This window comes from Scatophagus argus, chromosome 21, assembly GCF_020382885.2.
Source record: "Scatophagus argus isolate fScaArg1 chromosome 21, fScaArg1.pri, whole genome shotgun sequence".
Taxonomy (NCBI): domain Eukaryota; kingdom Metazoa; phylum Chordata; class Actinopteri; family Scatophagidae; genus Scatophagus; species Scatophagus argus.
This window is the reverse complement of record NC_058513.1, coordinates 16568835-16592276: the sequence shown is the minus strand read 5'-3', so window position 1 is coordinate 16592276 and position 23442 is coordinate 16568835. Positions and strand designations below refer to the sequence as shown.

General features: G+C 43.8%; 4 protein-coding genes across 7 annotated transcripts; 1 reads left to right on the top strand and 3 right to left on the bottom strand.

The window, feature by feature from the left end:
- Positions 1–842: 842 nt before the first annotated feature.
- On the bottom strand, positions 843–11204 carry plekhm1 (pleckstrin homology domain containing, family M (with RUN domain) member 1). 2 transcript variants are annotated; one of them, XM_046377417.1, is made up of 12 exons: positions 10700–11204; positions 10087–10177; positions 8806–9047; positions 7910–8572; positions 7346–7817; positions 6523–6670; positions 4343–5323; positions 3932–4077; positions 3163–3356; positions 3010–3073; positions 2756–2913; positions 843–2098 (listed from the first exon to the last, which is right to left on the bottom strand). In XM_046377417.1, exons 2-12 carry the CDS (start codon positions 10138–10140, stop codon positions 1990–1992), a joined length of 3231 nt encoding a protein of 1076 aa, XP_046233373.1. In that variant the 5' UTR covers positions 10141–10177; positions 10700–11204; the 3' UTR covers positions 843–1989. The 2 variants fall into 2 exon arrangements, with proteins under 2 accessions (XP_046233373.1, XP_046233372.1); XM_046377416.1 differs by having other exon boundaries at positions 11021–11204.
- Positions 11205–13737: 2533 nt separating this feature from the next.
- On the bottom strand, positions 13738–15095 carry LOC124053120 (interferon a3-like). The gene is made up of 6 exons (XM_046378084.1): positions 14814–15095; positions 14614–14707; positions 14413–14505; positions 14149–14318; positions 13923–13977; positions 13738–13836 (listed from the first exon to the last, which is right to left on the bottom strand). The coding sequence occupies exons 1-6, from the start codon at positions 14825–14827 to the stop codon at positions 13738–13740; spliced, it is 525 nt and encodes a 174-aa protein (XP_046234040.1). The 5' UTR covers positions 14828–15095.
- A 629-nt stretch (positions 15096–15724) lies between these two features.
- On the top strand, positions 15725–17656 carry ifnphi4 (interferon phi 4). 3 transcript variants are annotated; one of them, XM_046377972.1, is made up of 6 exons: positions 15725–15916; positions 16592–16685; positions 16796–16888; positions 16974–17123; positions 17298–17369; positions 17456–17654. In XM_046377972.1, exons 2-6 carry the CDS (start codon positions 16629–16631, stop codon positions 17552–17554), a joined length of 471 nt encoding a protein of 156 aa, XP_046233928.1. In that variant the 5' UTR covers positions 15725–15916; positions 16592–16628; the 3' UTR covers positions 17555–17654. The 3 variants fall into 3 exon arrangements, with proteins under 3 accessions (XP_046233928.1, XP_046233927.1, XP_046233926.1); XM_046377971.1 differs by lacking the exon at positions 15725–15916 and adding an exon at positions 16348–16485 and having other exon boundaries at positions 17456–17656; XM_046377970.1 differs by lacking the exon at positions 15725–15916 and having other exon boundaries at positions 16554–16685; positions 17456–17656.
- Positions 17657–17719: 63 nt separating this feature from the next.
- On the bottom strand, positions 17720–22633 carry cd79b (CD79b molecule, immunoglobulin-associated beta). The gene is made up of 5 exons (XM_046377969.1): positions 22460–22633; positions 21065–21382; positions 20817–20935; positions 19549–19602; positions 17720–18364 (listed from the first exon to the last, which is right to left on the bottom strand). The coding sequence occupies exons 1-5, from the start codon at positions 22554–22556 to the stop codon at positions 18275–18277; spliced, it is 678 nt and encodes a 225-aa protein (XP_046233925.1). The 5' UTR covers positions 22557–22633; the 3' UTR covers positions 17720–18274.
- Between the last annotated feature and the right edge of the window lie 809 nt (positions 22634–23442).

The following is a 23442-nucleotide window of genomic DNA, read 5'->3' as shown; positions in this document are numbered from 1 at the left end:
GAGGAGGAGGAGGAGGAGGTACTTAAGCTCGTTTAACACCTTTAGGGATGCATAGATTGTTAAATTAAGAGTGTGTGTTTATTTATTTATTTATGTACTGACGGGGTTTGGGCACACAGAGGGCCTCGATGGTTCACTGGTTTCAGCCATGTTTTTCTGCTTTTGGTTTGCACGGAATTTCACAAGTTCGGCTAAGAAAGTGAAATAGGAAGGAGAGAAACGTGACTCATCAAACACAGGTGTGGCTAATTGAAGTCATTGTTGTTGTTGTTTTTTAAAGTGACTTGATGAGCTGCAGCTGAGCTTCTCTGCCTGTGACCACATGTCCACCATGACACACACACACACACACAGTGGTGCAAATTACTGCAGAGGTAAAAACAGATAGGAGGTACTTCACTGTAGTATTCACACAGATGTCACTTTAGTTTTTCATCCTCTTCCTGCGCAGTGACTTTTCTCTGATAAAATGAAAGATGGTGAGTTCAGGGTTCAGTTCTCTCAGGGTTGGATAACAGGAAAATGCATCATCTCATAGCTGAAAAGTTTTTTTCTGAGCCGAGTGCAGCCACAGTACAAACATGGTACAAATACCTTGAGTTCGTACAGTATATCCAGTAAATCTACATTCCTCCAGGTGGCTGCTTTGATGCTTTTCATCCTGTTTTATTTTCTTCCTCGCTGCAGTATCAGTGCAAACCATCTTTATGTAAAAACAAGCTACTGTGGCCTGCCACGATGCAAAAGCATGTTTGGACAAACACGAAGTTTGGAAGACATTAAAAGCTGACCCGTAAAATTAAATCTTGCTAACGATCCAAGATGCAACTGTGCCAGAAAAACAGAGATCACGCTGATATTTATTTCATAATGGTCCTTTATACATTATAGACAATCACTGCAATGAAAGTAAAAAAACAACAGGAGTAACAGTGCTGCAGTATTCTGTTTGCCACACACAGCTGATATGTTCTGCATATAAGAAAATGGATTTGATAAGTAAACCTTAAACATTCAAGAATGAATGAGAATGAGAAAGAAAACTCAGGTTTTGCTGCGACGACGTTTGAGCAGTTGTTTTGAGTGGGTGTGAATATGAATTTAACAGTCATAGCTGAGTGCAAATGTGCAAAAAAATGTTTTGATTTCAGGACCTGATCATTTCCCCGTCCCAAAATGTTTTCAAAATCTTTCTGCCGCTCGTTCACTTCAGCAACTGTGGATTTCATCAGCGTGGCTCATCACATGACAAATGTTTCGCCAAATATATTCCTTAAATGTCCCCTCTGAACATTTTGCGTTATTTTAAAATCACATACACAAACGCCTGTTTGTGAGATTTAAACGACCACACACAGGAGAGAAACATTCCACAAAGTCTTCGTGGCAACTGATTTTTACCGTCACACATATGAGCATCTAATGCAGCACTGCAACTTCGTCTCATGTTTATGGCAAATTAACAAAACAGCCTGATGTGATGCTTTCCAGCCCTGAATTAAAGACGCACCAAGAGGAAAATAAAGCTTAAATTAAAAAGAAGGCACAATCAAAATCTGTTAATTAGAACATTTCAAGTGCTGATTTCAACAACATTTTGCATGTGCAGTACTCGACCTCGCTGCTGCAGCGCGGCTGAATGTGTCACTTTGTGTATCCGTCACAAATGCAGGATGTACCACATGATGGCACGATAATGCAGCACTCGACACAGTAAGACAAACAAAGTAAAATGTCAACATATCTTGGCGGCGACCTTCGACGCTGCCCCGTCGAGAGAGGCGTGAAAGTCACCGGTTAGTAACGTTCGGCTGCGTTACGTCCTCATCGTTAATTAGTGCAAGAGAGTCGAGCTACTGCGGCGCTGAGGCTCTTCCAGCCTCGCAGGTTTTAAGGTCAGTTAGGGCAGGTGACTCGCGCTTGTAATTGCACTTGAGGTTACTTCATGTGAAAGCTAGAGGCTGGGAACAAAAGGTCTGTAGCCGCAGGTCAGTCCTGCAGATCCCTCTCCAGGTATCTCTTCATTCGCTGGCAGCGAGGACACGAGTCGCCAGCAGCTTTGCAGCTCAGGTGAAACACAGTCTTACAGTCTTGACACCTGGAGGGGAGGAGTTAGGGATGAAACAGAAGCATTTGAGAGTGAACGTGACAGCAGTTTAGACAGAAATGCAAGGCACAAACCACATCTAGAATAAAAAGTAATAATGGAGCATTTCTGGTTTACACATTCTGTGCATCCAGTTCATTTTTTCCAATGTATGCAAGTCATGGAAAATGAATCAGGACTTAACTAAGACAGGACGCAAAACATCGCTTCACTTTGTCTTCTGTCTTGTCAATTTGATTTTCAGTGTGGCATGAAAAATTCATGACACAATGAAAAACTACACTAAATAAACACTCAATTAAAGTCCGCAAATTCATGTTTTCCACTGAAGTATGACACAGCAAATGCATGCATTTAGAGAAAAATGTGCACATCATACAAACACAGTTGCAAAAAAGTTGGGTCACTGTTTAAAAAGTGAATAAAAACAGAACGCAAACTGGACTGATGCACCGTCACAACTAAATAAATGTTCCCGCTCGTGTCATTAGCATTAGACCAAAATGCAAGCTGGAAAAACCGAACAAACACAACTTAAGATTTTCCACAGGCCAACACAAACACATCAGAGATGTTTCAGTCTGAAGTCTTGACTTGACGAATGAGGTGCAGAGAAAAGGGGGGAGGCGGTGGCCCAGGATGACATACCTGGTGGTGCTGTCGAATTGGAAGGGGAAGATGATGTCGTCAGAGCGGCATATCTGACAAATGAAGCCCCGCTGTGTGCACAGGTCGCAGTGCAACACGTGGTTGGAGGCGTACTGTATCAGTGTCATCAGGTAGGCTGCATACTGGCCCTCTGCTATCTGCAAAAAAAAAAAAAACACAACCAAACACACACATATTTAAGATGTTTCAAGGTGAGATGGTGAGATAACATCCTCCACACAGCTGACACATACCTGTCGTAGGTCCATGACACTGTACAGATGGCTCAACTCCAACAGGTACGTTCGCTGCTTCATTCTGGGGAGAGAATTAAATCAGAAAATACACGTGATAAAATGTCTCCATGAATATGGTAAAATGTAAAATGTGCACACACACACACACACCTGGCTTGGAGCTTCTTGCAGTCTCCGCTGCGGCAGGAGAGCAGGTAGTCGCCCAGCAGGCGCAGCCTCTGCCGCAGGCTGTGAGCCTCAGCCATGGACTCAGCGTGCCTCACCAGCTCAGGGTTCAGCTGCTCCAGGTTCAGCAGCGGCTCCTGCTCTACCTGAGCCAGCAGCCGCAGGGCCTTCTTAGACACCTGGACAGACACGCACACATAAGTCACACTCAGAACTCAGGGTGTGTGTGTGGGTGTTTGGGTGTGTTTTCATTGAGGCTGACTAACGCTGAGATGAGGCAGCAGGCGCATTCAGGCTCTCCAAGCCACTTGGACATTTCGTGCAGCTCACAAGGTGCGTCAGGCAGACTTTTCTACAGCGAGTCCACTCATGGTGCAGACTTCACTGATATGATTACCCACAAATATTTGCAATACAAATATGACACTATAATTTTTCCAGCTAAAAGAATTTACTATGAGTGTGTAGAACAGTGAGTTTAATAAAACATGACTTGAATCTTGTCGGCCAACAATAAAATCCAACAACATCATGAAACAAAAACATGTACAAGTTTTGGCTTTTATTGTTGTAGTCTGTCAGTCCTTCTATCAGCAGTCATCTTGTGCCCCAACAGAAACAGACTCGGTTTATCACGTCTCACGGCTGCCTCTGCATTGGTGCCCCTTTGAATGATCAGATAAGCAACAAAACCCTCGTGGTATCTGAAGCCTCCTCACGTCGTTCAGAAGCGACCTGCGGGTGCTGCACCTACCTCACGTTGTGCCAGGTCCCAGTTGTGCACCATGCGTGAGGGGATGATGGTGGTGTCACCACGGTGACAGGACTCACAGTAGTACTGGCCTGAGAACTGACACAGCCTGGCTCGGCCCAGGGACGGGCCAATCTGCTGAGGACAGCCTGCGTACGATACGAACAAAGATTTACTCTGGAATGAGATGTTTTCTTATTTCCTCCATTGTACGTCCCGAATCCAGTAACTGTTTTAAAAATGTTTAAAATAATCATGATGAGGCAGATCACACAAGGGGATCACACAACTGAATCAGACTCGCCTGGTCTAATCAGGTGTCACGTTTCATCATACTGTATTAACAACAACAACGATAATCATGTGTGTTCTTTGCCATTATTTGACTATTTGGACTAAACAAGTCAGTGTTACCTGCACATTTGAAGCTCTGCGCGTCCAGGCCTTTCTCTGAGGGCACAGTGCACAGATGAACTAGAAGCGCTCCATTCTCTTTTAGTCTGTACTGCACCAGTCTGTGGAGATTTCCAGTAACACCCAGGTGTGCCACTGCAGGCTCACCAGAGCCCCCATTGTCCCCGCTCTCCAGGTAGGAGTCCAGAGCTCCACGGACCAAAACCCTCCACGAGCGAGCCTCCTCTGCGTTCTCTGCTCTCAGTCTAAGAGTCTCCTTGACAGTCAGGAGTTTGAAAAAGGCCGGTCCTCCCAGGGAGACGTCCGGCACCACATCCCGGATTTCCTCAATAGAGTAAGTTTGCCGCAGCAACTTTCTTCCCTCTTGTACCTGAAAGCCTTTCAGTGCCTCCAAAGACAGGGAGAAGACCAGAGGTACCCACGTCCGAGCCTCAGGATCTACGGACAAGTACAAAACAGCTTCTTTGATGGCATCTGTTTCCAAATCAGCAGTCCGAGTCCAGTCGAATTCCTGTGGAGGAGGAGGAGTTGCCTCCTGCCCTCCACATGTCCCCGAGTCAGTGGATGATAAACCTCGTTCAGGGCTGGATGGGGTGGAGGACGGAGACAACACATCAACCCCGTTCTCACTGTAGGGGACCAGCACCTCCCACTGCTCATCAGCACGAGATGTCGGCCGACACTTGTTGACGGCCTCGACTATCCGGTCCACCCAGTCCTCAGCTTCATCACGATTGGCTGCGCGAAGGTACAGCCGTTTCCCAGGAAAGGCCAACTCGAAGCGTCCCTCCGACGAGGAGATGCGAACATCCTCACAGCGCACCAGGGAGCAGTTGTCGTAACATGTCCGCTCCTCTGCGTTGATGTAGAGGCGGAACTCGTAGAGTGACAGCTCACAGTAGTAGTCCCGCCACAACCCGACGGCACTTCGCCGCTCCAGATGACCGAGCTTCAGCAAGCCACGAAACGGGTTGGTTAGCCCTGACGGACACAAAGATGGACGCGGATAATGAGTGAAGGAGAGTCAGAAATAGTTATTTTACATGACATTTGGTCTGCTGTTCTACCTCTTTAACTCTTGTTTTTTCAGCATTTCACAACTTTCCATTCTGTCTTTCTTCTTAAGGTTATAAATATGAACGAGTGAAAAGTCAACATGCATCAGTCAAGTACTGAAATAAAGCCCAGATTTAATCATTTATACCACTTCTGAGAATGTAACCATTAAAAATCAGTTCTTCTGTGAAAACTGTGTTGGTCTTTAGCACCAAAGTGACTCACAGGGGCTTGAGATGATCTGACAAATTATTTAATCCGGTGTCTGCTGAACTGTAAGTAAACCAGCAGCGGTCGTTTTCATGGTTTAACATGTGATGTAGTGACATTATACAGTAGCTGTTCATGGGATACGACCCATGCTGACAACAACAAAGGCATCGAGCACTTCCCTGTTGTGTACTGACACGACGGCTTCTCCCGCCCAATAAGCCATCTGATTCACTGAAGCGACATTTCACAACAAAGTACGGCTTTATTGCATTCGGGTGCAATTTGGCCGCATCCCAGTAAGTGACGTAACAACAGGTGCTTTCCCATTTGACAGGCGACGCCTCAGCTCAGGGCGGGGTTTGATTTGCATCATATTGATTGTCTCATTCTAAAGTTTCCTCTGGAATTTTCTGCCCAGCGTGAACAGTATTTTGTGTCTTGGGTGGCCACCTTTACTGACGAGGTGTGTTGACACTGAAGGTACCGAGTGGAGTCTTTGTGGAGCAGGTGAACCTTTTCCCCATCTTTGGTTTCTCTACTTTCCACTCACATACAAATAGAAACCAAATGTTTTAGGTGAAAAAAAAAACGCCACTGAATACACTGAATGTAAAGAGTAACTTTGTTTACTGCTCCAGAGGGCGCCGTCGGTCTATTAAACGTCTAAAAAATAGATATTCATTTCATAATGGCAAACAAAAGCAAGAAAGTTATTACAAATGAAGATTTAAAATATCTGTGGATGATTTTGTTGATGTTAAATAATCATGTCAGCTCTAAATGAGACAGATATAAGTGCGAGTCTCCTCCCTAAAGATGGAGGCAGGCGGGCCGTCAACCCTTTGCCCATACGCTAACACACAGAGAGAAGAAAATGTTCTTCAGTTGTCCCAGTCACAGAGACAGGATACCTATTTGTCTTCGATGGACCACGCTGGGAGGCATCTGGGAAGCCTTGACCTCATCTGCTGGAGCAAAAAGAGGCACCTCATCCTGGTCCGACACCTGCTCCAGGTGGGGCTTGTAGATGTCGTCCTCAGAGATCCACGATCGAGAATTCTGGAAGGTAAACGGCAGAAGTTTTTTTTATTTAAATCCCCTGATACCTCCTATTTAGGGCTACAAAGATCGAAATAAATAACTATATTAAAAATATATATATTGTGACATATCCTGAGGGTGTCCCTGCTCGCTCATCATGTGTACAGAAAACACAGAATAAGGGTTTTAAGTTGCACAGGAACTTTCCACACTTTATTTTAATGCACAGGAGCTGCGCTGTTTCCCAGTCTACCTGGCCATTATAATCAGACAGACACCATGACTGTCACACAGAGAATTTCTCAGACATAGCGAGAATAGCGTGACTACTCATGATCTTGCTGAGGGGAAAAAAAAAAAACACCAGCTAGTGCCCACAAATCCTTCCAAGTTAGACTGAACAGCTTGTGCTGATTTTCCACACCAGCTTCCACTATCCAGAGTCTGACATCCTCTTCGTCATTTCCTCCATGGGAATAACCAGAAAGGAAATCAAGAGAGAAGAATCCTCATTAATTATCCTTTAATGTTTTAAAATTTCTGTCTTAAGTTGGAGTCAGGAAGCTTTTATAACAGACAGAAGAGCATGTGAGACATGGACTTAAATCTAATCAAATATTGTGATTTCATAAACAGAAGCCTGCAATTCCAGTGGCTAAAAACTAAAAGCTACTCATCTGCAAATCTACTTACTGACACGGAATCTGTGGACAAGTTCCTGCTAAGGATGCTAGTTGAGCGACGCGGGACTTGATGTGCTGGAGGCTCCGAGGTCTCAGCTTTTATGTCTTCCTGAACAGGTTCATTAGTCTTCTCAACCTCGGCTGTGTGCACTTCCTCCACAGGCTCGCTGACTGTCGAGACCACGTCTGCGTCCAAGTCTAACTCAGAAGAGGCACCAGTGTACTCTTCAGAGGGACTGCAGTCAACGTGATTCTCGTCCAATGATGGCAGCTCGAGGGGTGTTGGTGGTGGCTCTGAGTCAGACAGCACAGAGTCTGGGGGTTGGTCTTGCGATGGTGTGGGGGGATCCTGGGCCTCACTGTCAGAGCCACTGAAAATGGCCATCTCTGAGAACTGATCTGGACCCGTACTGGAGACAAAGGAGTCTTCTCGCATGGAGTCCTGACTGCAGTGGCCGCTCTCCCGAAACTCAGTCAGAGAACTGGAGAGAAAATTGAGGAAGAATAAAGAATATCACCAGCCTGACCTTCTCACTCTAACATATCAAAACACACAACCAGGAGGTACACTCACTCCTTCTGTGGCCTCTTGGTGCTGACACTAATGGGTGCGTCCAGGTCACATGAAGACCACTGCTCTCCTGTCAGGCTGCGGGGGTCCTGCCCCTGCAAGAGGCTGTCAGAACTCAAGCTGGAGGAGAGCTGAGAGGAGCCAGTGGTGTCCAGGCTTAAATTAGATGAGTTGAGTCCAGTCCCATCACCTTGAAACACACCTGACCCTCTCGCCAACAGCATCGCTGGGCAGCCTCTCTGCAGATCCAGCGCGTCAGATGAGCTTGACGACTGAGAAACCGTATCCCATGATTCTTTGCACTTGGAGGGGGTAAAGTCTCCGCCATTGACGGGCAGGTCGAGTGCGTCTGCCTGGAGAAAGGGGCAGAGTCCGGCGAGAGCCAACGGCGTGGTGGTCCATTCGTTGAGGACGGCGGACTTGTAAGAAAGGCTGAATGTCAGTGATGCCAGACCCTGGAGGTAGCTGAGCAGAACTTCCCGCTCCTCAGTGTTCAGGAGCAAGGCACTGGGCTGATAGTGGGCCTGGAGCTTCGAGTCCTCCCGAAACAACGATGTGAGGTAGCACTCAAGCAGGCCGTGGTTAAGGGCCAGCCGAAGCCACGCTCGGCAGCGACCCACGTCTGTGCTCACGAAGCTGATTTTCTCCAGCTCTGTGATCACATCACTGGGGATTTAACAGAGAGAGAGAGAGAGAGAGAGAGTTAGGACAGTTTGAGCCAAGTTTTCACAGAATAATTTGATGATGTCTGATTCTGGAACTTATTTTCCTGATCTATAACACAAAGATAATCAGTTTACTACCTCACAAGACAACGAGAGTCAGAGGAATCAGCAAACATCTTGACTGATCAATCGACTAATCGATTCAGCTTTAACACCGTCTTTGTGGGCCTTTACCGGTGGGTGACGGTCTTGAGGAGGCTCCAGAAGAAAGGCTGAGGGAGGGGCCCCCGGTCTCCCTTCCTACTGCGGCTCCCAGCCACCGTGCGGACGTACTTGCTCTTGATACCGTGGATGAAGATGGCCTCCAGGGCGCAGCAGAGGAGGTTAGCATCACCATCTTCGCTGGTTACCACGGCGTCCGACGTTACATATCGCTTCTGCAGAGCCTTGAGCGACTGTGCCAGCTTCTCTTTGATCTGTGTGACAAGGTGTGATCGCTTGTGTCAGAAGGAAAATATTATCAGCTTCCTTGTTTGTTTTCGGAAAACCGGTCAACGAGGGCGTGGCCCTGAAGGACGTTGACAGATTAACATTAACAAGTTCTCTGTTCACCAAGAACACACCTGAGGGCCGCATTTCTATGTGCAGCGGGGAATAAAGCCAGAACATTTTTTGAATTCCACTCACTTTGTTTCACTGGTGTGATGAGGAATATACAGAATGACTTCAGCTGTTATACTGTTATAAAACATGGTCTCTGGGTTACCTACTGTCACATGACACCTACAGTCAGCTGATATGGAAAAACAGGGAACATATACATTTAACAAGCAAGCTAACGTTGTGAAAGAGTTTGCAGAATGAAAACTGTTTCATCAACAACACTAAATACTTGGGCAGCTCATGCTCTGGTTGCTCTCAGCTCTGAGTATCAAAGCACCCTTCATTTACTGTGCCTGACTTGGCAGCACCACTCAAATAGATTTCTCTGGGACCAAATCATTGCCTGCTGTCCTTGCTTCCTCACATACATTAATTCAAGAAATCACAGACACATTATACACCGCCTGCAAAGCCATGCTGCTTAAATACATCACATTTAATCAGTCACACATGCAATACATTCGGCTAAACATTAACTAAGAATCGTCTGCGATCATTCTCAAATACCTGCCCTCGTGTTGATAAGACCAGCTGCCACTGTTTTGCCATTGATTCACTAAAAGCGTTAGTTTGTTTGCTAAACAAGTCTGATGACACGCAGGCAAGAGAAGGGATCACCAAGTTCAGGGATGAAAGTGGGGCAACACTGAACACTGCCGAGTAGCCGACAGTTTCGACAGTAATATTACAACATATCCTTCTTAAATGTCATAACCTGACAATGTTTAGCAAAAGTCCATCCCAGCAGCCAATAAATCCAATCTGACACCTTCATCGGAGGCGTCGCAGTAAAGGAGAAAACAAACAGACAGAAGAGAAGTCTACATGGTAACAAGACACTTTAGGTTTTACCTGTCTGACATCTTTAGCCTCAGGTGGCGTGTCTGGCATCTGTATGGCTAGCATGGCACCCACCTGGGAAGGTTTACTCCCACATGGCACACTGCAACAGAAAAACAAAAAACGGTTCCTTTGACACATTCAAAGTACGTTTCATCTCCAGTCAGAACCGTACAGAGACTGGCTTCCCTGTTGCCATTACTTTTGACATTCAAGATGGATAAACAAGTAGAGGAAGCGTGAGCGCCCTGACAGACAGGGAAAGCATGTGACGATAAGGAAATATGTTTTTTTTCCACCCCTCCTTCCTCACTTCACGTTAGCAGGGCTATCAGTGCGCTTTCCATCACAAGACCGCATTCTGTGACATATCTGCGATTTCATGGATTCCCTGAGTAACCACTTTGCAGCGGAGTCATGTGAGGTGCTGATTAAAGAGGTTGACCGCAGGGAAGTAGACACACATGCCTCAAGTCCAACTTCCCCAATAAAAAATGGATGTGTCTCTGAGAGCAAATGTGGATAGGAACAGCACGCCACCAGATTCCTTGACGTGATAACACCCAGATAAGACTGCCCGGAATACCGTCAAGGACAAGCCACTGACAAAAAAGGGTGTACTTACCAGGAGTGGGCAGGCAAGAGGAGAGACAATCTGTTGGATTAAATTCCTTTCTAATCTCCAGAACTACTTTGCATCAACTTGCAGCAAGTTTTAAGCAATTTTAATGTTAGCCTCTGATTTGGGCGTGTGCGTGCCAACTGAAGCTCCACAGGGAACACGGAAACATCGTAATGTCAGACACAGAACACCTAAACGTGCGGTGTTAACCTGTGCAGCAGTTAGTAGGCTGAAGCAGTGAACATGACCCTAACCGTTAACCTGAGTGTGGTATTAGCACGGGACGTCAAATAGCTGTTTTAGCTACACGGCTAGCTTCCTTACCGAAACAGGTTGGCTAACTTGTCATGAAGATCCAAAGACAAGCGCGTATCCCTTGTAAACTATTGTAAACTTAGTAAATGTGGGTTGAAGGCAATTCAGTCCGTGCAGTCGCTCTCCATCGCACGAAAATTGCGTCCGCTAAGACTTGTTTTCTCGGGAGACGAGAGAGACGCTCTGTTGTCACTACCCACGACGGATGCATCATGGGAACTCAAGCCAACCGATGATGCCTTCACTATCTGTCAGGAAAATAGAAAGAGACGCACAAAAAACGCATTTTAACGATATTAAACTTTTCTTACACCTCGTGTGTTTGTCAGTTGCACTTCTACTCGCACACTGAATTCTTTCACATTTTATTATACTACGAATAAGCATGTACATCTTCATATCTACCTACACATATTCCAAAATGCGTAGTGACGGAGTGTTTTTGTTTCATCGAATTTGAAAATCGCACAGAAACATTGGTCTAATCTATTATACATACTTAATTATGAAAATCAATATTGATATTGCCTTAATTAACAGTAGAAGCGCGTAGTAACGGTGGGATCAAGGCAACAGGTGTAGTTTACGAGTAACACGTAAAGGGAGCATCTTTGAGGCGTGCTGATGTTGTTCTGCGTGTGCTGACATGCGTCCTGAACAAGACAGCTCGTGTTGGACTGACAGCACAGCTCGAAATGTGTCAATCACAGACCCAACAGCTTCATTGATAATCACCTATTTATTTAGTTTTAATATTAACATATAGGCTATTTAACAGTCGATTGTCGGTTGCTTCTTGGGGAACAGTTTTATAAATTTTAACAATACTGTACTGTTTTTACTTAGCTATATTGATGTGGTAATCTGTACGTTCTACAGAATCAGAATAATAATGCCAAATATCAACAATTATCTTATATACAGCAATTGAAATTAGCTCTAACTTCACCAGCTGCAACTTCAAAGTGATGCACACATTAATGCATCAATAATTTTAATCCAGTAATCCAATATAATCCAATTCTTCTTTTGTTCATTTATTTCTGAATTTTTGCTTGTTTGACTTTCACTTCTAGCAAAGTATTCCTACTCTGTGGTATTGTCACTTGTGTTCCCTTAAAAGATCTGAGTGTTTGTTCCAGTTCTTGACTAAACTGCTATCCACTCTAAGAAAGGCTTAAACGCTGATGTTTTTCATCGCAAACACCAAACTCCAATCGACAGGTTATATTTGTGCTCATTACTGCCATCTAGTGGGGAATTAGACACAAGCGTCACATTAATCAATATTCAAAGCTGTAGTTTTTCTGTCCCATCAGCAAGTAACCAGTAAGTCACAAAAATGCAGGTGATGGTAATTTCACTAATCAGGTATAATAATAATCAATTATTTCTTAAGTCCCATTCAATCAGTAATATTTCCTGTTTCTTCACATTAAGTAGGCTGAGTGGGGAGGTGAGTGGTCTCTTGTGATTCCTATCTGAAAACCACATTGAAACTCATCAAGACGTTCAAAATGAACACGTTAACGACAGAAATGTTCTTGTTCCTCGGTCTGTCAGAACTCGTGGTCTCAGCCAGTCAAGAGTCGGGTCAAGGCTGATGGCCGAGCCGAGAGCCAAATGTGAAGGCAAAGAAGTGAAAGTGATTGCACTGCAGCAATTAATTCACAAAGCCTGATGTGATGTTTGTTTGTCTGGCTTATTGAACTGAGATTTTAAGAGTCCAAAATTGCTCTTGTGCACTCGTGGTACTGATCAGTTTGAATTCCCTGGTCTGACAGCTTAATGTCTCCGGTGGCTGGAAGTACGTGATCATCAGACATCAGGTACAGAAATCTGAAGGAGGCCCCGTGTCTTAATGCATCTTGTTTGACTGGCCGGGATGGATTATGGACGGGGCCAGCAGGGCCTGAGCTCAGGGGGCCTTGGGGCCCAGGGGCCCCTAGCCCAAACAATTTGTGATGCCTATCAGTAATATATTTTCATCTGTCTTTTTCAGTGGGCCTCCATTCTCCAGGATCCTCTGACTACCGGGGGCCCCTGACCCTGTTATAGGGCCTCTGATAAAAACAGGGAGGGTGGAGGGCCCTCTGACATTTGGCTATCAAGGGCCCTTGTGTGCGTGGGGTGCTTTCAGAGGGTCCTCTGGCTATCAGGGTCCCCAGGCCTGCTATAAGAAGTCTAATGAAAACGGCTGAGGGGTGGCGGCCCTCTGACTTCTGACTACCATGACCTCTAGCTGCTAGAAGCCCTAGCGAGGAAGGGGGGGCGATCTTTCAGAGGGCCATGTGATTACTGGTAGGGGCCCCTGGCTTCTGGCTAGGCTTAGGGTTAGGTTAGCAGCATATGCTAATTATTGAGTAATACAAATTGATTAGAGGAATACAAACAACAAACACCTTTCATATTTGCTGGAAGGATTTTTATTGGCTGTAAAAGTATTTCATTTTGTTCGATGCAATTTTAAAAAATAAATGCGTCCATCAACATAAACAAATGAGATGAATACACAAATGACTCAATAATTCAGGAAATAAATAGATATGCTAATAAATAAATAGACTGCAAAGAAGCAAATAAATTAACACAACTGCAGATAATAATAGAATGTAGCAATACTAATTAATACACATAACACATAATACACACACAATTCTGTAATTAAATAAATAAATAGATAAATGAAGATAAGCTACGTGGAAGCAAATAAATTAACACAATCTTCAGTTTGTGGGGAGCAGAGATGAAACCAGCAGGTCTGTGCTCATCAGATGGCTTTTGATTTGCTTCCTGACCACCTCCCAGACGTCAGCGCTGTGGTCCTACACACAGGAGGAGGTGTTATTAAAACATGATCGATACCATGGATTGACTGACACATCAGATAAAAACAGGCGCAGAAGCTTACCATCCTCTTAACAAGGCTCGACAGCCTCTTGAAATACATGTGCAGCTTCTTGTTCCTCTTGTGGCTGCCAGTCTGAATGAGCACAAAGCAAGAGAAAAAGACCATTAAAAACAGCTCTGCGTTCATTCAACCTGCCCACTTATCACATGTGACTGATCCTCTGAGCCCGGCAGGACTTGACGTCACTCAGAGCGCCCCGACGCACGTCTTTAACTTTTAAATGGACCAGTCCGCACTGATGCTTACACAAGAGCGAAGCTCGTCGGCCTGCTTGGTCAAAACATTCACAAAGTCGTCCGCCGTGTTCTCCTCCCATGATGCCGAGCTGTGATCCTCCTCAAACAGGCCCGCCGTCTCATCCAGAACCTGAACTGCGAACGCCAGTTTACCCTCAGCCTGGAAGAAGAAGAAGAAGAAGAAGAAGAATCAAACATCACTTCTTACGTTCTGCATTTCTCGTTGCTGTGGACAAAAGCTGAGGACGACTTACTGATGCTTGGGACGCCTGGTTGTACAGATCATCAGGGAAGGCCACAGCGTCCTGCACTTCAGCATCCTCAGTGCTGTTGGTGGAGTTGTTACCCTGCATCACACACACACACACACACACACACACATCACGTGTTTGAGGTGAGCAGACAGTAAACTCAGTCAGTTAAGATCATTCGGTGACCCAAAGAAGTCCGCTTACCATCACACTCAGCAGATCCAAACAGCTCTCGCTGTACTCCTTGAACTTGTGATCCATCCACCTGCAGCTCAGCGAGGAGGCCACACTGAACAGGCTGAGAGAGAGGCACACACACAAAATCCTGCTGAGCATTTTTACAAAGGCAGTAAACTGTCTCTGGATCAGATTCGAACGCGTCCTGCTGTTGTGATGGAGCAGACCTGCCGAGCCTCATTTATGCTGCACCTGTTTCACTTTCCAGACACCTGTGGGAAACACAACGTGGACTGTGGCTTCTGAGGTTTCCAAAACTCAGCGTACATGTGTGATATCAGCCATTTCAGATTTGAATTAGAGTCATTGTGAAAACCAATAAAGACACGACAGCACAGCAAAGCTGAAATGTCACGCTGGCGACGTGTTTAACATGTTACAAAAGGCTCAACCAAACAAAATATATTGTAGCTCCTCAGTCAGGGCAGCCGTCTCGTCCACAATCTGAACTGGAAGGACTGGATTTTTAAACCAATATTAATGGAAAAAAAATACGCACAATAGGCGGCGCGGTGGTGCAGTGGTTCGCCTCAAGAGGGTTACAGGTTCGAATCCCGACCTGGACCCTTCTGTGTGGAGTTGGCATGTTCTCCTCCCACAATCCCCAAAACATGCACATTAGGTTAAATGGTTACCCTACATTGCCCGTAGGTGAGTGTGTGGTTGTCTGTTTTTGTGTGTCAGCCCTGCTTCCAGGGTGCATCCCGCCTCTGGCCCGCAGTCAGCTGGGATGGGCTCCAACGACCTGCACGGATAAGCGGTGTAGAAAATCAATGAATAAATAAATACGCAAAACATGCTACCTGTCCTTGAACTGAAATGAATAATAATGATTTTTAGGCTATTTTTATTATTTTATTATCCATTCAGTTCCGTTAGTTTAAAGCGTTTAATATGAATCCATATCTCCATTTAAGTCTTCACGTCACGTTAAAGACATTTAAATCAGCCTTCTCGAGCTGGAGGTGCATCACCAGTCCTGTGTGGACTCATTCATTCATACAGACAGTTGACTCTGCGTGTCCAGCAGGAGCCATAAAGCGGAAGTTCCCGTCGAGAGAAAATGAAAGCGGCTGCGTGACTTGTGGCCTGCGCTCTGACGCTCATTCACAAGAACTGGGCGGTGACATTTCGGCTTGTTTCAGCCGTGAGACCCGGAGAAAGATCGGGGAACGCGGGAATGTCCTTCCAGTCCTCCCTCATCTTCACACTCATTTTCACTTTACGTTTCTCAGGCTGAAGGTGTGAAGCGGCGGCAGACTGTGAACAGGTGAGGTGAGGTGAGGTGAAATGAGTCTGTAAGACCCCGTCTGTTTACTGGGGGCCACAGATAAACAAATAAAGCAAACGCTCACAGGCTGAGATTAATATTGAACAAAATTAGAAACTGTATAATTAAAGACAAAATGGCAAGAGGGACAGTGGTGTGGTTGCATTACTGTGATTTTGACTTTAATTGATGTTGTGTACATCCTGCCAAAAGTGCCACAAAAGTAACTGTGTTGTAATCTGTGATTCATCATCATCATCTTCTTCTTCTTCTTCTTCTTCTTCCAGGCTGAGAGTAAGCTTGCGTTCACAGTTCAGATTGTGGACGAGACGGCTGCCCTGACTGAGGAGCTACAATATATTTTGTTTGGTTGAGCCTTTTGTAACATTTTAGCTTTGCTGTGCTGTCGTGTCTTTATTGGTTTTCACAATGACTCTAATTCAAATCTGAAATGGCTGATATCACACATGTACGCTGAGTTTTGGAAACCTCAGAAGCCACAGTCCACGTTGTGTTTCCCACAGGTGTCTGGAAAGTGAAACAGGTGCAGCATAAATGAGGCTCGGCAGGTCTGCTCCATCACAACAGCAGGACGCGTTCGAATCTGATCCAGAGACAGTTTACTGCCTTTGTAAAAATGCTCAGCAGGATTTTGTGTGTGTGCCTCTCTCTCAGCCTGTTCAGTGTGGCCTCCTCGCTGAGCTGCAGGTGGATGGATCACAAGTTCAAGGAGTACAGCGAGAGCTGTTTGGATCTGCTGCATGTGATGGTAAGCGGACTTCTTTGGGTCACCGAATGATCTTAACTGACTGAGTTTACTGTCTGCTCACCTCAAACACGTGATGTGTGTGTGTGTGTGTGTGTGTGTGTGTGATGCAGGGTAACAACTCCACCAACAGCACTGAGGATTCTGAAGTGCAGGACGCTGTGGCCTTCCCTGATGATCTGTACAACCAGGCGTCCCAAGCATCAGTAAGTCGTCCTCAGCTTTTGTCCACAGCAACGAGAAATGCAGAACGTAAGAAGTGATGTTTGATTCTTCTTCTTCTTCTTCCAGGCTGAGGGTAAACTGGCGTTCGCAGTTCAGGTTCTGGATGAGACGGCGGGCCTGTTTGAGGAGGATCACAGCTCGGCATCATGGGAGGAGAACACGGCGGACGACTTTGTGAATGTTGTGACCCAGCAGGCCGACGAGCTTCGCTCCTGTGTAAGCCTCAGTGTGGACTGGTCCATTTAAAAGTTAAAGACGTGCGTCGGGGCGCTCTGAGTGACGTCAAGTCCTGCCGGGCTCAGAGGATCAGTCACATGTGATAAGTGGGCAGGTTGAATGAACGCAGAGCTGTTTTTAATGATCTTTTTCTCTTGCTTTGTGCTCATTCAGACTGGCAGCCACAAGAGGAACAAGAAGCTGCACATGTATTTCAAGAGGCTGTCGAGCCTTGTTAAGAGGATGGTAAGCTTCTGCGCCTGTTTTTATCTGATGTGTCAGTCAATCCATGGTATCGATCATGTTTTAATAACACCTCCTCCTGTGTGTAGGACCACAGCGCTGACGTCTGGGAGGTGGTCAGGAAGCAAATCAAAAGCCATCTGATGAGCACAGACCTGCTGGTTTCATCTCTGCTCCCCACAAACTGAAGATTGTGTTAATTTATTTGCTTCCACGTAGCTTATCTTCATTTATCTATTTATTTATTTAATTATGGAGTTGTGTGTGTATTTATTAATTATATTATTAATTTTCTGCAATGCCTGCACCTTTATTAATGTTTAAGTTTTCTATTTTTTCATGGATACAAAAAAAGCCAATAAAAACAAGACTTTCTCCAGAAATCACACATGATTTTATTGTTTTTATTTGTTATACATCAACAAAAGGCAAACGTATTCTTCAGTATGATCAAACAGGCCTTCGTCAGGCTCTGAAACACCCCAGAACATTTTCTGCCACAACTATTTGTGATGAACATGTTCTTAAATAATCAGTCAGACATAATGAAATCATACATATAAACATTTACATACACAGACTCACACACACACACACACACACACACACACAAAGCTTCTCAAAGCACCAAAAATGTCAGCTGAAAGGTCAGCTGTAGACTCATATCACATCTGATCAATTCACTCCAGCGATAAATCAACAGCACATGTGACAAGCAGTTTAGAATAAGTATATTTTTGCACATTTACAAACAAAGTTTTTTTTGTTGTTGTTGTTGTTTTACTGAGAAAAATACAAATCTCCACACCTCACCGGTCCCACGAAGGACTCTTGACAACGCATCCTTTTGACCTTACTTATCAGCAGTACGTTACTGTGAGTTTGTAGGGGTGGCCAGCAGTTCGGGGTCACTCCCACGGGGCCTCGGTTCCCTCCGGCTGGGAATACACTGTGAGCTCCTCATACAGACCTCCTCCACACGTTTCAATTGTCAGGCCCTGAGAGACAGATGCACCGTTACGATTTAGTCATCTAACGTATATGTGTGAGTCCCACGAGGCTCTGAGGGATCAGTTTTAGACTATGTTTGGGCACAGCTTTAATTTGCATCATTGATAAAGACATGACTCAGAAATAAAGACATGCAGCTGCTAAATGTCACAGAGCAGATGCTGATGACTTTTAAATATCTTTCACATTATTTCCTGCTGAAGAGGACCCTTGGTTAAAACTTTCCAGTTTCCTCAAAGCCATTAGAGCAGGTCTGTGTTCGTTTAAAGAAAATGTCAGGCAAACAGCTGCAGCGAGGCTGTCCCTTGCAGTTCTCTGGTAACAACAATCAAAAGCGAACATCCCGCTTTCAAGTGTTTTAAAAATGTTCATTTGGATCATATTCAGCGTGTGTTAAGAAGCCTGGTTTGCATGATTCTGACAGTTTTCAGGTTTCTGATTATCTGCAGGGGAATCTTACCAACTGTGATCTGCACCAACAAAGAATTTTCAGATTAAAGGTTGATTTATGGAATGTTGCTTCACACTTTTGATGCTTGTCACATGTAAATCTTCAGAATATACTTCACCTAAATATGCTTTGTTTGACGTGTTTACGTGCTTAAGTATCGTGGTTTAGTGCTCAGGGCAGATCAGAATGGCATGTTTCCCAACAGGAAGTCCCAAAAAGCAGATCCTTACAGGATAAATCACATGAAGACACCCTCAGCTGGGTCTTTAAAGTACCTGTCAAAAGCTGACCAATTTACTTATTACTTCTATTTCATTGTTTCATTATAAATACTTTACATTAACTTATTTTTTTAACTTTTTTTTTAACTTATGATTTTTTTACAAGAAATGCTGCTTTCCAAAGTTATTGTGTCAGTATTTTTACCAAAAAAAGAAAAAAAAGAAAGAAAGCTAACTCGACATGCTTCCACACAGCCAGTTGTACAGGCTGTATTCATTAAAATTAAACAAAAAACTGAGTGCCGTGTTGACAGAACAAGATACAATTGTGGTTAAGAGCTCAGTGGTGCGTAATGTCTGTTCTTCACACTTGTAATTTTTTCATGTAAAAACGCACAGCTGTGACTTGTCTTCTCAAATGTGACCAGATGACCAATTTTAGATAAAAATATATGCTCGTCTTTGAGAAGTACTGCGAAACAGAAACAAACTGACAAACCTCATAGATGTGATCGGTTTCAGGCTCCTCATATTCAACGTCCTTCTTTTCCAACTGTTTAACAAAAGAAAAAACAAATTAATGTAAGCAAAAGCTATGGATAAATACATTGCTGACAGAAAATGTGACTGACAACAAAAATGGTGCCGTTAGATCGCAGCTAACGTTAGCTTTGCTTATTTCCAACTATCAAAGAGTGAAAAGGATTTTAGGTTGCAACAACAGCTGTCCCAGTGGCATACCTTCATAACAAAAGCCTAAAGGTAAATAAAAAAATGTATCTGAGGAAATCAATGGACCCCTTCAGGTGATGCTTTGTGTTTTAAGCTAAATTACTGGATGTGGCAAATGAACGTTTAGCGGTCGAAGCCTGTGAGACCCGAAGCCACAGCGCGGCGCTAACTTCATGGCTTCACTGCTGCTTTCAGTGTCAAAAACTGTATTTCAGGGACTAAACTGGGTACGTGTTATTTATCAGCTGGAGAAACTCTGCCAACTTCTCACAAGAAATGTAAAACGGGACTCATGGCGGCAATGGCCACTGACATTCATCCTTTCATTATCAACACAATTATGCTAGCTGTTAGCTGTATGTTAGCTGGTGTAGTGGTTCCAAAACCTTTTCAGATTGAGGACAAAAATTAGACTTTGTCCCCCATTGTGTTACTTATGGGTGGAATCATAAAAATAAATGTTTCCCCCTTTTGCTGAGGAACTCTTGGGAACTCTACAAACCACTTAATCATCGGTGGATCTCAGCCATGTTGTTTCATTTGCAAAATACCGCAAAATACCGATGCTCTGACTGCAGAGTGAACTACTTAGCCTGTTGAGACGTTTGGTAGCTGTTTAAGTATTTTTGACAGAGGGCAAAATACTCATTAAATCCAATTATTTAATGATTATTATGATTTTAGTTAATGTGAAAACTTGACAACCTCAGATCCCACAAAGACTCACACAACCCCAAAACAAGCAATGTGAAGACTTTGGCCTCTGGGAACCTGTTGAAAGTTATCAATAGATTAAATAATCAATAGTCGTTGTTGCCCTTGTTAAAACTGTGCACACAAACCAGCAGCTAAATGCATGTGTGTCTATGTTTTGGCTGTGATCTTTTGACTTAAATAAGCTAAAAAGTGTCTTTTAAAAAATAAACAAATAAACAAAAAAAGGTTTTGTCTCAGATTAAACAACAGTACAGTCTGATAACATTTTGTCTGTGTTCTTTTTCTTTCTTTTTTTATTTTCTTCTTCTTGTTACTCACCAGTTTTTGTTTACGTAGCAGCACAGCAGCAACAAACATAGACAGGAGCAGGCCCTGGAGAATAATGAGACCATCCTTCATCTTGGTCCTGTACTGTGCCTGTCTTTTGTTAACTGATCCTGTGAGAGGAACCAAGTGTGTTAGACTGTGTGTTTTCAAATGAAAACACGGTATGAATTATAGTAAATGACCTCTCAAAGTATTGATGCTTTATGTGTCATGAAACATATGTTGTTCCAGTGTCTTACTGGCAACTTGAAGCTCAGATCCAGGTCCCCATGTATCATTATACTTGCAGAAGTACACTCCTCTGTCCTCTAGGTGCAGATCATCGATGTAGAGAAAGCCGATTTCAACCAGTTTTGTGGGATTAACTTTAAACCTGTCTCCCATCTGTATCTCTCTTCCTTTCTCTGGGATGTCATCGTACTTATTGACCTTGTACCACGTCACTGTGCCGTTCAGGTTTGTATTCAAGGGCAGACAGTAAAACTTCGCTTTGAGGCCGAGTCTCACGCCATAGAAGCGGGGTTTCTGGATGACCTTCAGCTTGCTGCTTTGAGCCACTGAGCAGAGAGAAGGTTGAGGGACATTGCGACACAGTTAGAGCAGCTCTTAATGTAAATTTCTCTCTTGACAAACACGTTCACATGCAGGATATATATGTGGCTGTATTTCGTCCAGCAGAGTGTAGTTCTCCCACAAGACGATGCAGGCTTTGACATATCATTTACTACCAAGAACAGTGATGTCAAGAATCAGTGACTGAGGACAAACACCTTTGAATCTGAAAATCATACATGCTCAAATGATGTCTTTGTGTTATGGGCTTGTGTTATGCCAGTATACTCCTCACCTGTTGCTTTTTTTTGAATTGTGGATCAGTTATTTTTTCATGAACCAATTAGTCAAGATATTGAAATCATTCATCAAACAAAATACGACAAACTGCTACCTTTTCCACCCCCTGTATTTATATGACTGGATATGTTTGTTTTGGTCAGATATAACAGGTCACTTTTGGCTCCGGTCAGTTTTGAGAGCAATTTTTTCACATTTTCTGCCTCTTGCCACTACTGTACAGTGTCCTTGGGTAAAAATGTGCTTCAAGTAAATTTTATTATTATTAGTTTTTTTTTTTTTTATTGAAAACACATCACTCATAATCAAAATAAGCTTTATGTACTGTGCCTGGCATGTTTACATATATATTTTTTCAGTTGAAATCAGTCTTTCTCTTCTTATCTGCTATCTCTTTTATCTTTGTCTAACAACAGACTGAAAGTCTGAAATAAAGTAACCTGCTAGTCAGCTGACAGAATGGGACACTTTTGTTTGTAATGTACATTAAAACAAACAAGACAGCATCAGTCTTTATCTCGGAAGACAACTTCCTCTTTGCCCACAGATGGCCAGGAAGTAATGGTACTGTGGTGTCAAAAATAACATGCAAAACCATTGTATGCAGTTAACTGTGGTTAAACACATAAAAATAAGAATTAAATGAGTGTGGGAGGCTTCATGAGATCATTGAGGTGATTTTATTGCCACAGTAACACTCACTAATGTTAATATCTAGTGCCAGGACTGTAATCGTTGCTTGCATCATTTTCATTTCTCAGCCACTAATTAAATTGACTTACCTGAGATATTGATCAGTCCAAGCCAACAGTATCCAACCAGCAACCAGCGCATGATGGAACGCAGAAAGAAAAGCTTTTCCAGCGCTGACATCCACATGTTTGTCTCAGTGTCTCCGCAGTCATCAAAAACAATGTGAACAAAGAGAAGAAGCGTCTGCACCAGTGGGCGTGTTTGTCTGTGACACATGCTTTAATATCAGGCAAATTAGGGGAAGAGCAGCGTAACGTCGAGCCACACCTTTTTTACATTAAAACCTCCTGTGCAAATTCATTCACGCATGTGCCATTTTTAGGGACAGGTGAAACAACGCTGTTAGCCTGAACAATAGAGGGGCTAGAAGATCATTTCGTAGGGACATTTTCTTGATAGCACATTATTATCAGGTGTCAGACTTCATATTGTTTAACCATTTTGATACTTGCGATCAGCGAGTTACTGATACTGAGTTTCAGTATCAATACCACAGATGTACTTATTTGCTTTCCTGAACAGCAGATTCACTGTGTCCGTGCTCACATGTTAAATAGAACAATGTGAAAATGACTCAAAAGGTCTCAACTTGAATATTTCAAATCTTGCCTCCTCTGCAGGTGGGAAGCTGAAGTGTTTAGGGTCAGACATGTTTTCTTTGTCTCAACAGCATATTTTGGCCATCCTGCAAGCCTCTTCCTCAACAGTGTTTTTTACAGACAGGCAGCATGGCTCTAGGAATGGAAATGTCACCAAATCTGTGCACCATTTGGTGGGTCACTTTGGTCTTGACTTAAAAGGTCTTCTCAACACATGCATTAAAAGTCCACTGATGTGTGTCTGACTTGGGGCTGTTTTTTGCAGAAAAAAGTCAAATTATCACATTAAAGTCCTCAAACTTTTCAATTTAAAGCAATAGAATATTTTTTTATGTTTAACCATTGGACATAAGATGTCTCCTTCTCTCTCTCTTTCACTGTGTGTGTGTGTGTGTGTGTGTGTGTGTGTGTGT

Coding starts and splice junctions, on each gene's coding strand:
- plekhm1 (XM_046377417.1), bottom strand. CDS start 10,140: ATGCTAGCCATACAGATGCCAGACACGCCACCTGAGGCTAAAGATGTC. Junction 5,324..6,522: donor GGTCCATCGAAGACAAATAG/GTATCCTGTCTC, acceptor TGTGTCCGTCAG/GGCTAACCAACCCGTTTCGT. Junction 2,099..2,755: donor CAATTCGACAGCACCACCAG/GTATGTCATCCT, acceptor CCTCCCCTCCAG/GTGTCAAGACTGTAAGACTG.
- LOC124053120 (XM_046378084.1), bottom strand. Junction 13,978..14,148: donor GTAAGCATCAGTGCGGACTG/GTCCATTTAAAA, acceptor CAGCCACAAGAG/GAACAAGAAGCTGCACATGT. Junction 13,837..13,922: donor CGAGCCTTGTTAAGAGGATG/GTAAGCTTCTGC, acceptor TCCTGTGTGTAG/GACCACAGCGCTGACGTCTG.
- ifnphi4 (XM_046377970.1), top strand. CDS start 16,554: ATGCTCAGCAGGATTTTGTGTGTGTGCCTCTCTCTCAGCCTGTTCAGT. Junction 16,889..16,973: donor ACCAGGCGTCCCAAGCATCA/GTAAGTCGTCCT, acceptor TTCTTCTTCCAG/GCTGAGGGTAAACTGGCGTT. Junction 17,370..17,455: donor CGAGCCTTGTTAAGAGGATG/GTAAGCTTCTGC, acceptor TCCTGTGTGTAG/GACCACAGCGCTGACGTCTG.
- cd79b (XM_046377969.1), bottom strand. CDS start 22,556: ATGTGGATGTCAGCGCTGGAAAAGCTTTTCTTTCTGCGTTCCATCATG. Junction 19,603..20,816: donor TGCTACGTAAACAAAAACTG/GTGAGTAACAAG, acceptor TTTGTTAAACAG/TTGGAAAAGAAGGACGTTGA. Junction 18,365..19,548: donor AAACCGATCACATCTATGAG/GTTTGTCAGTTT, acceptor TCTGTCTCTCAG/GGCCTGACAATTGAAACGTG.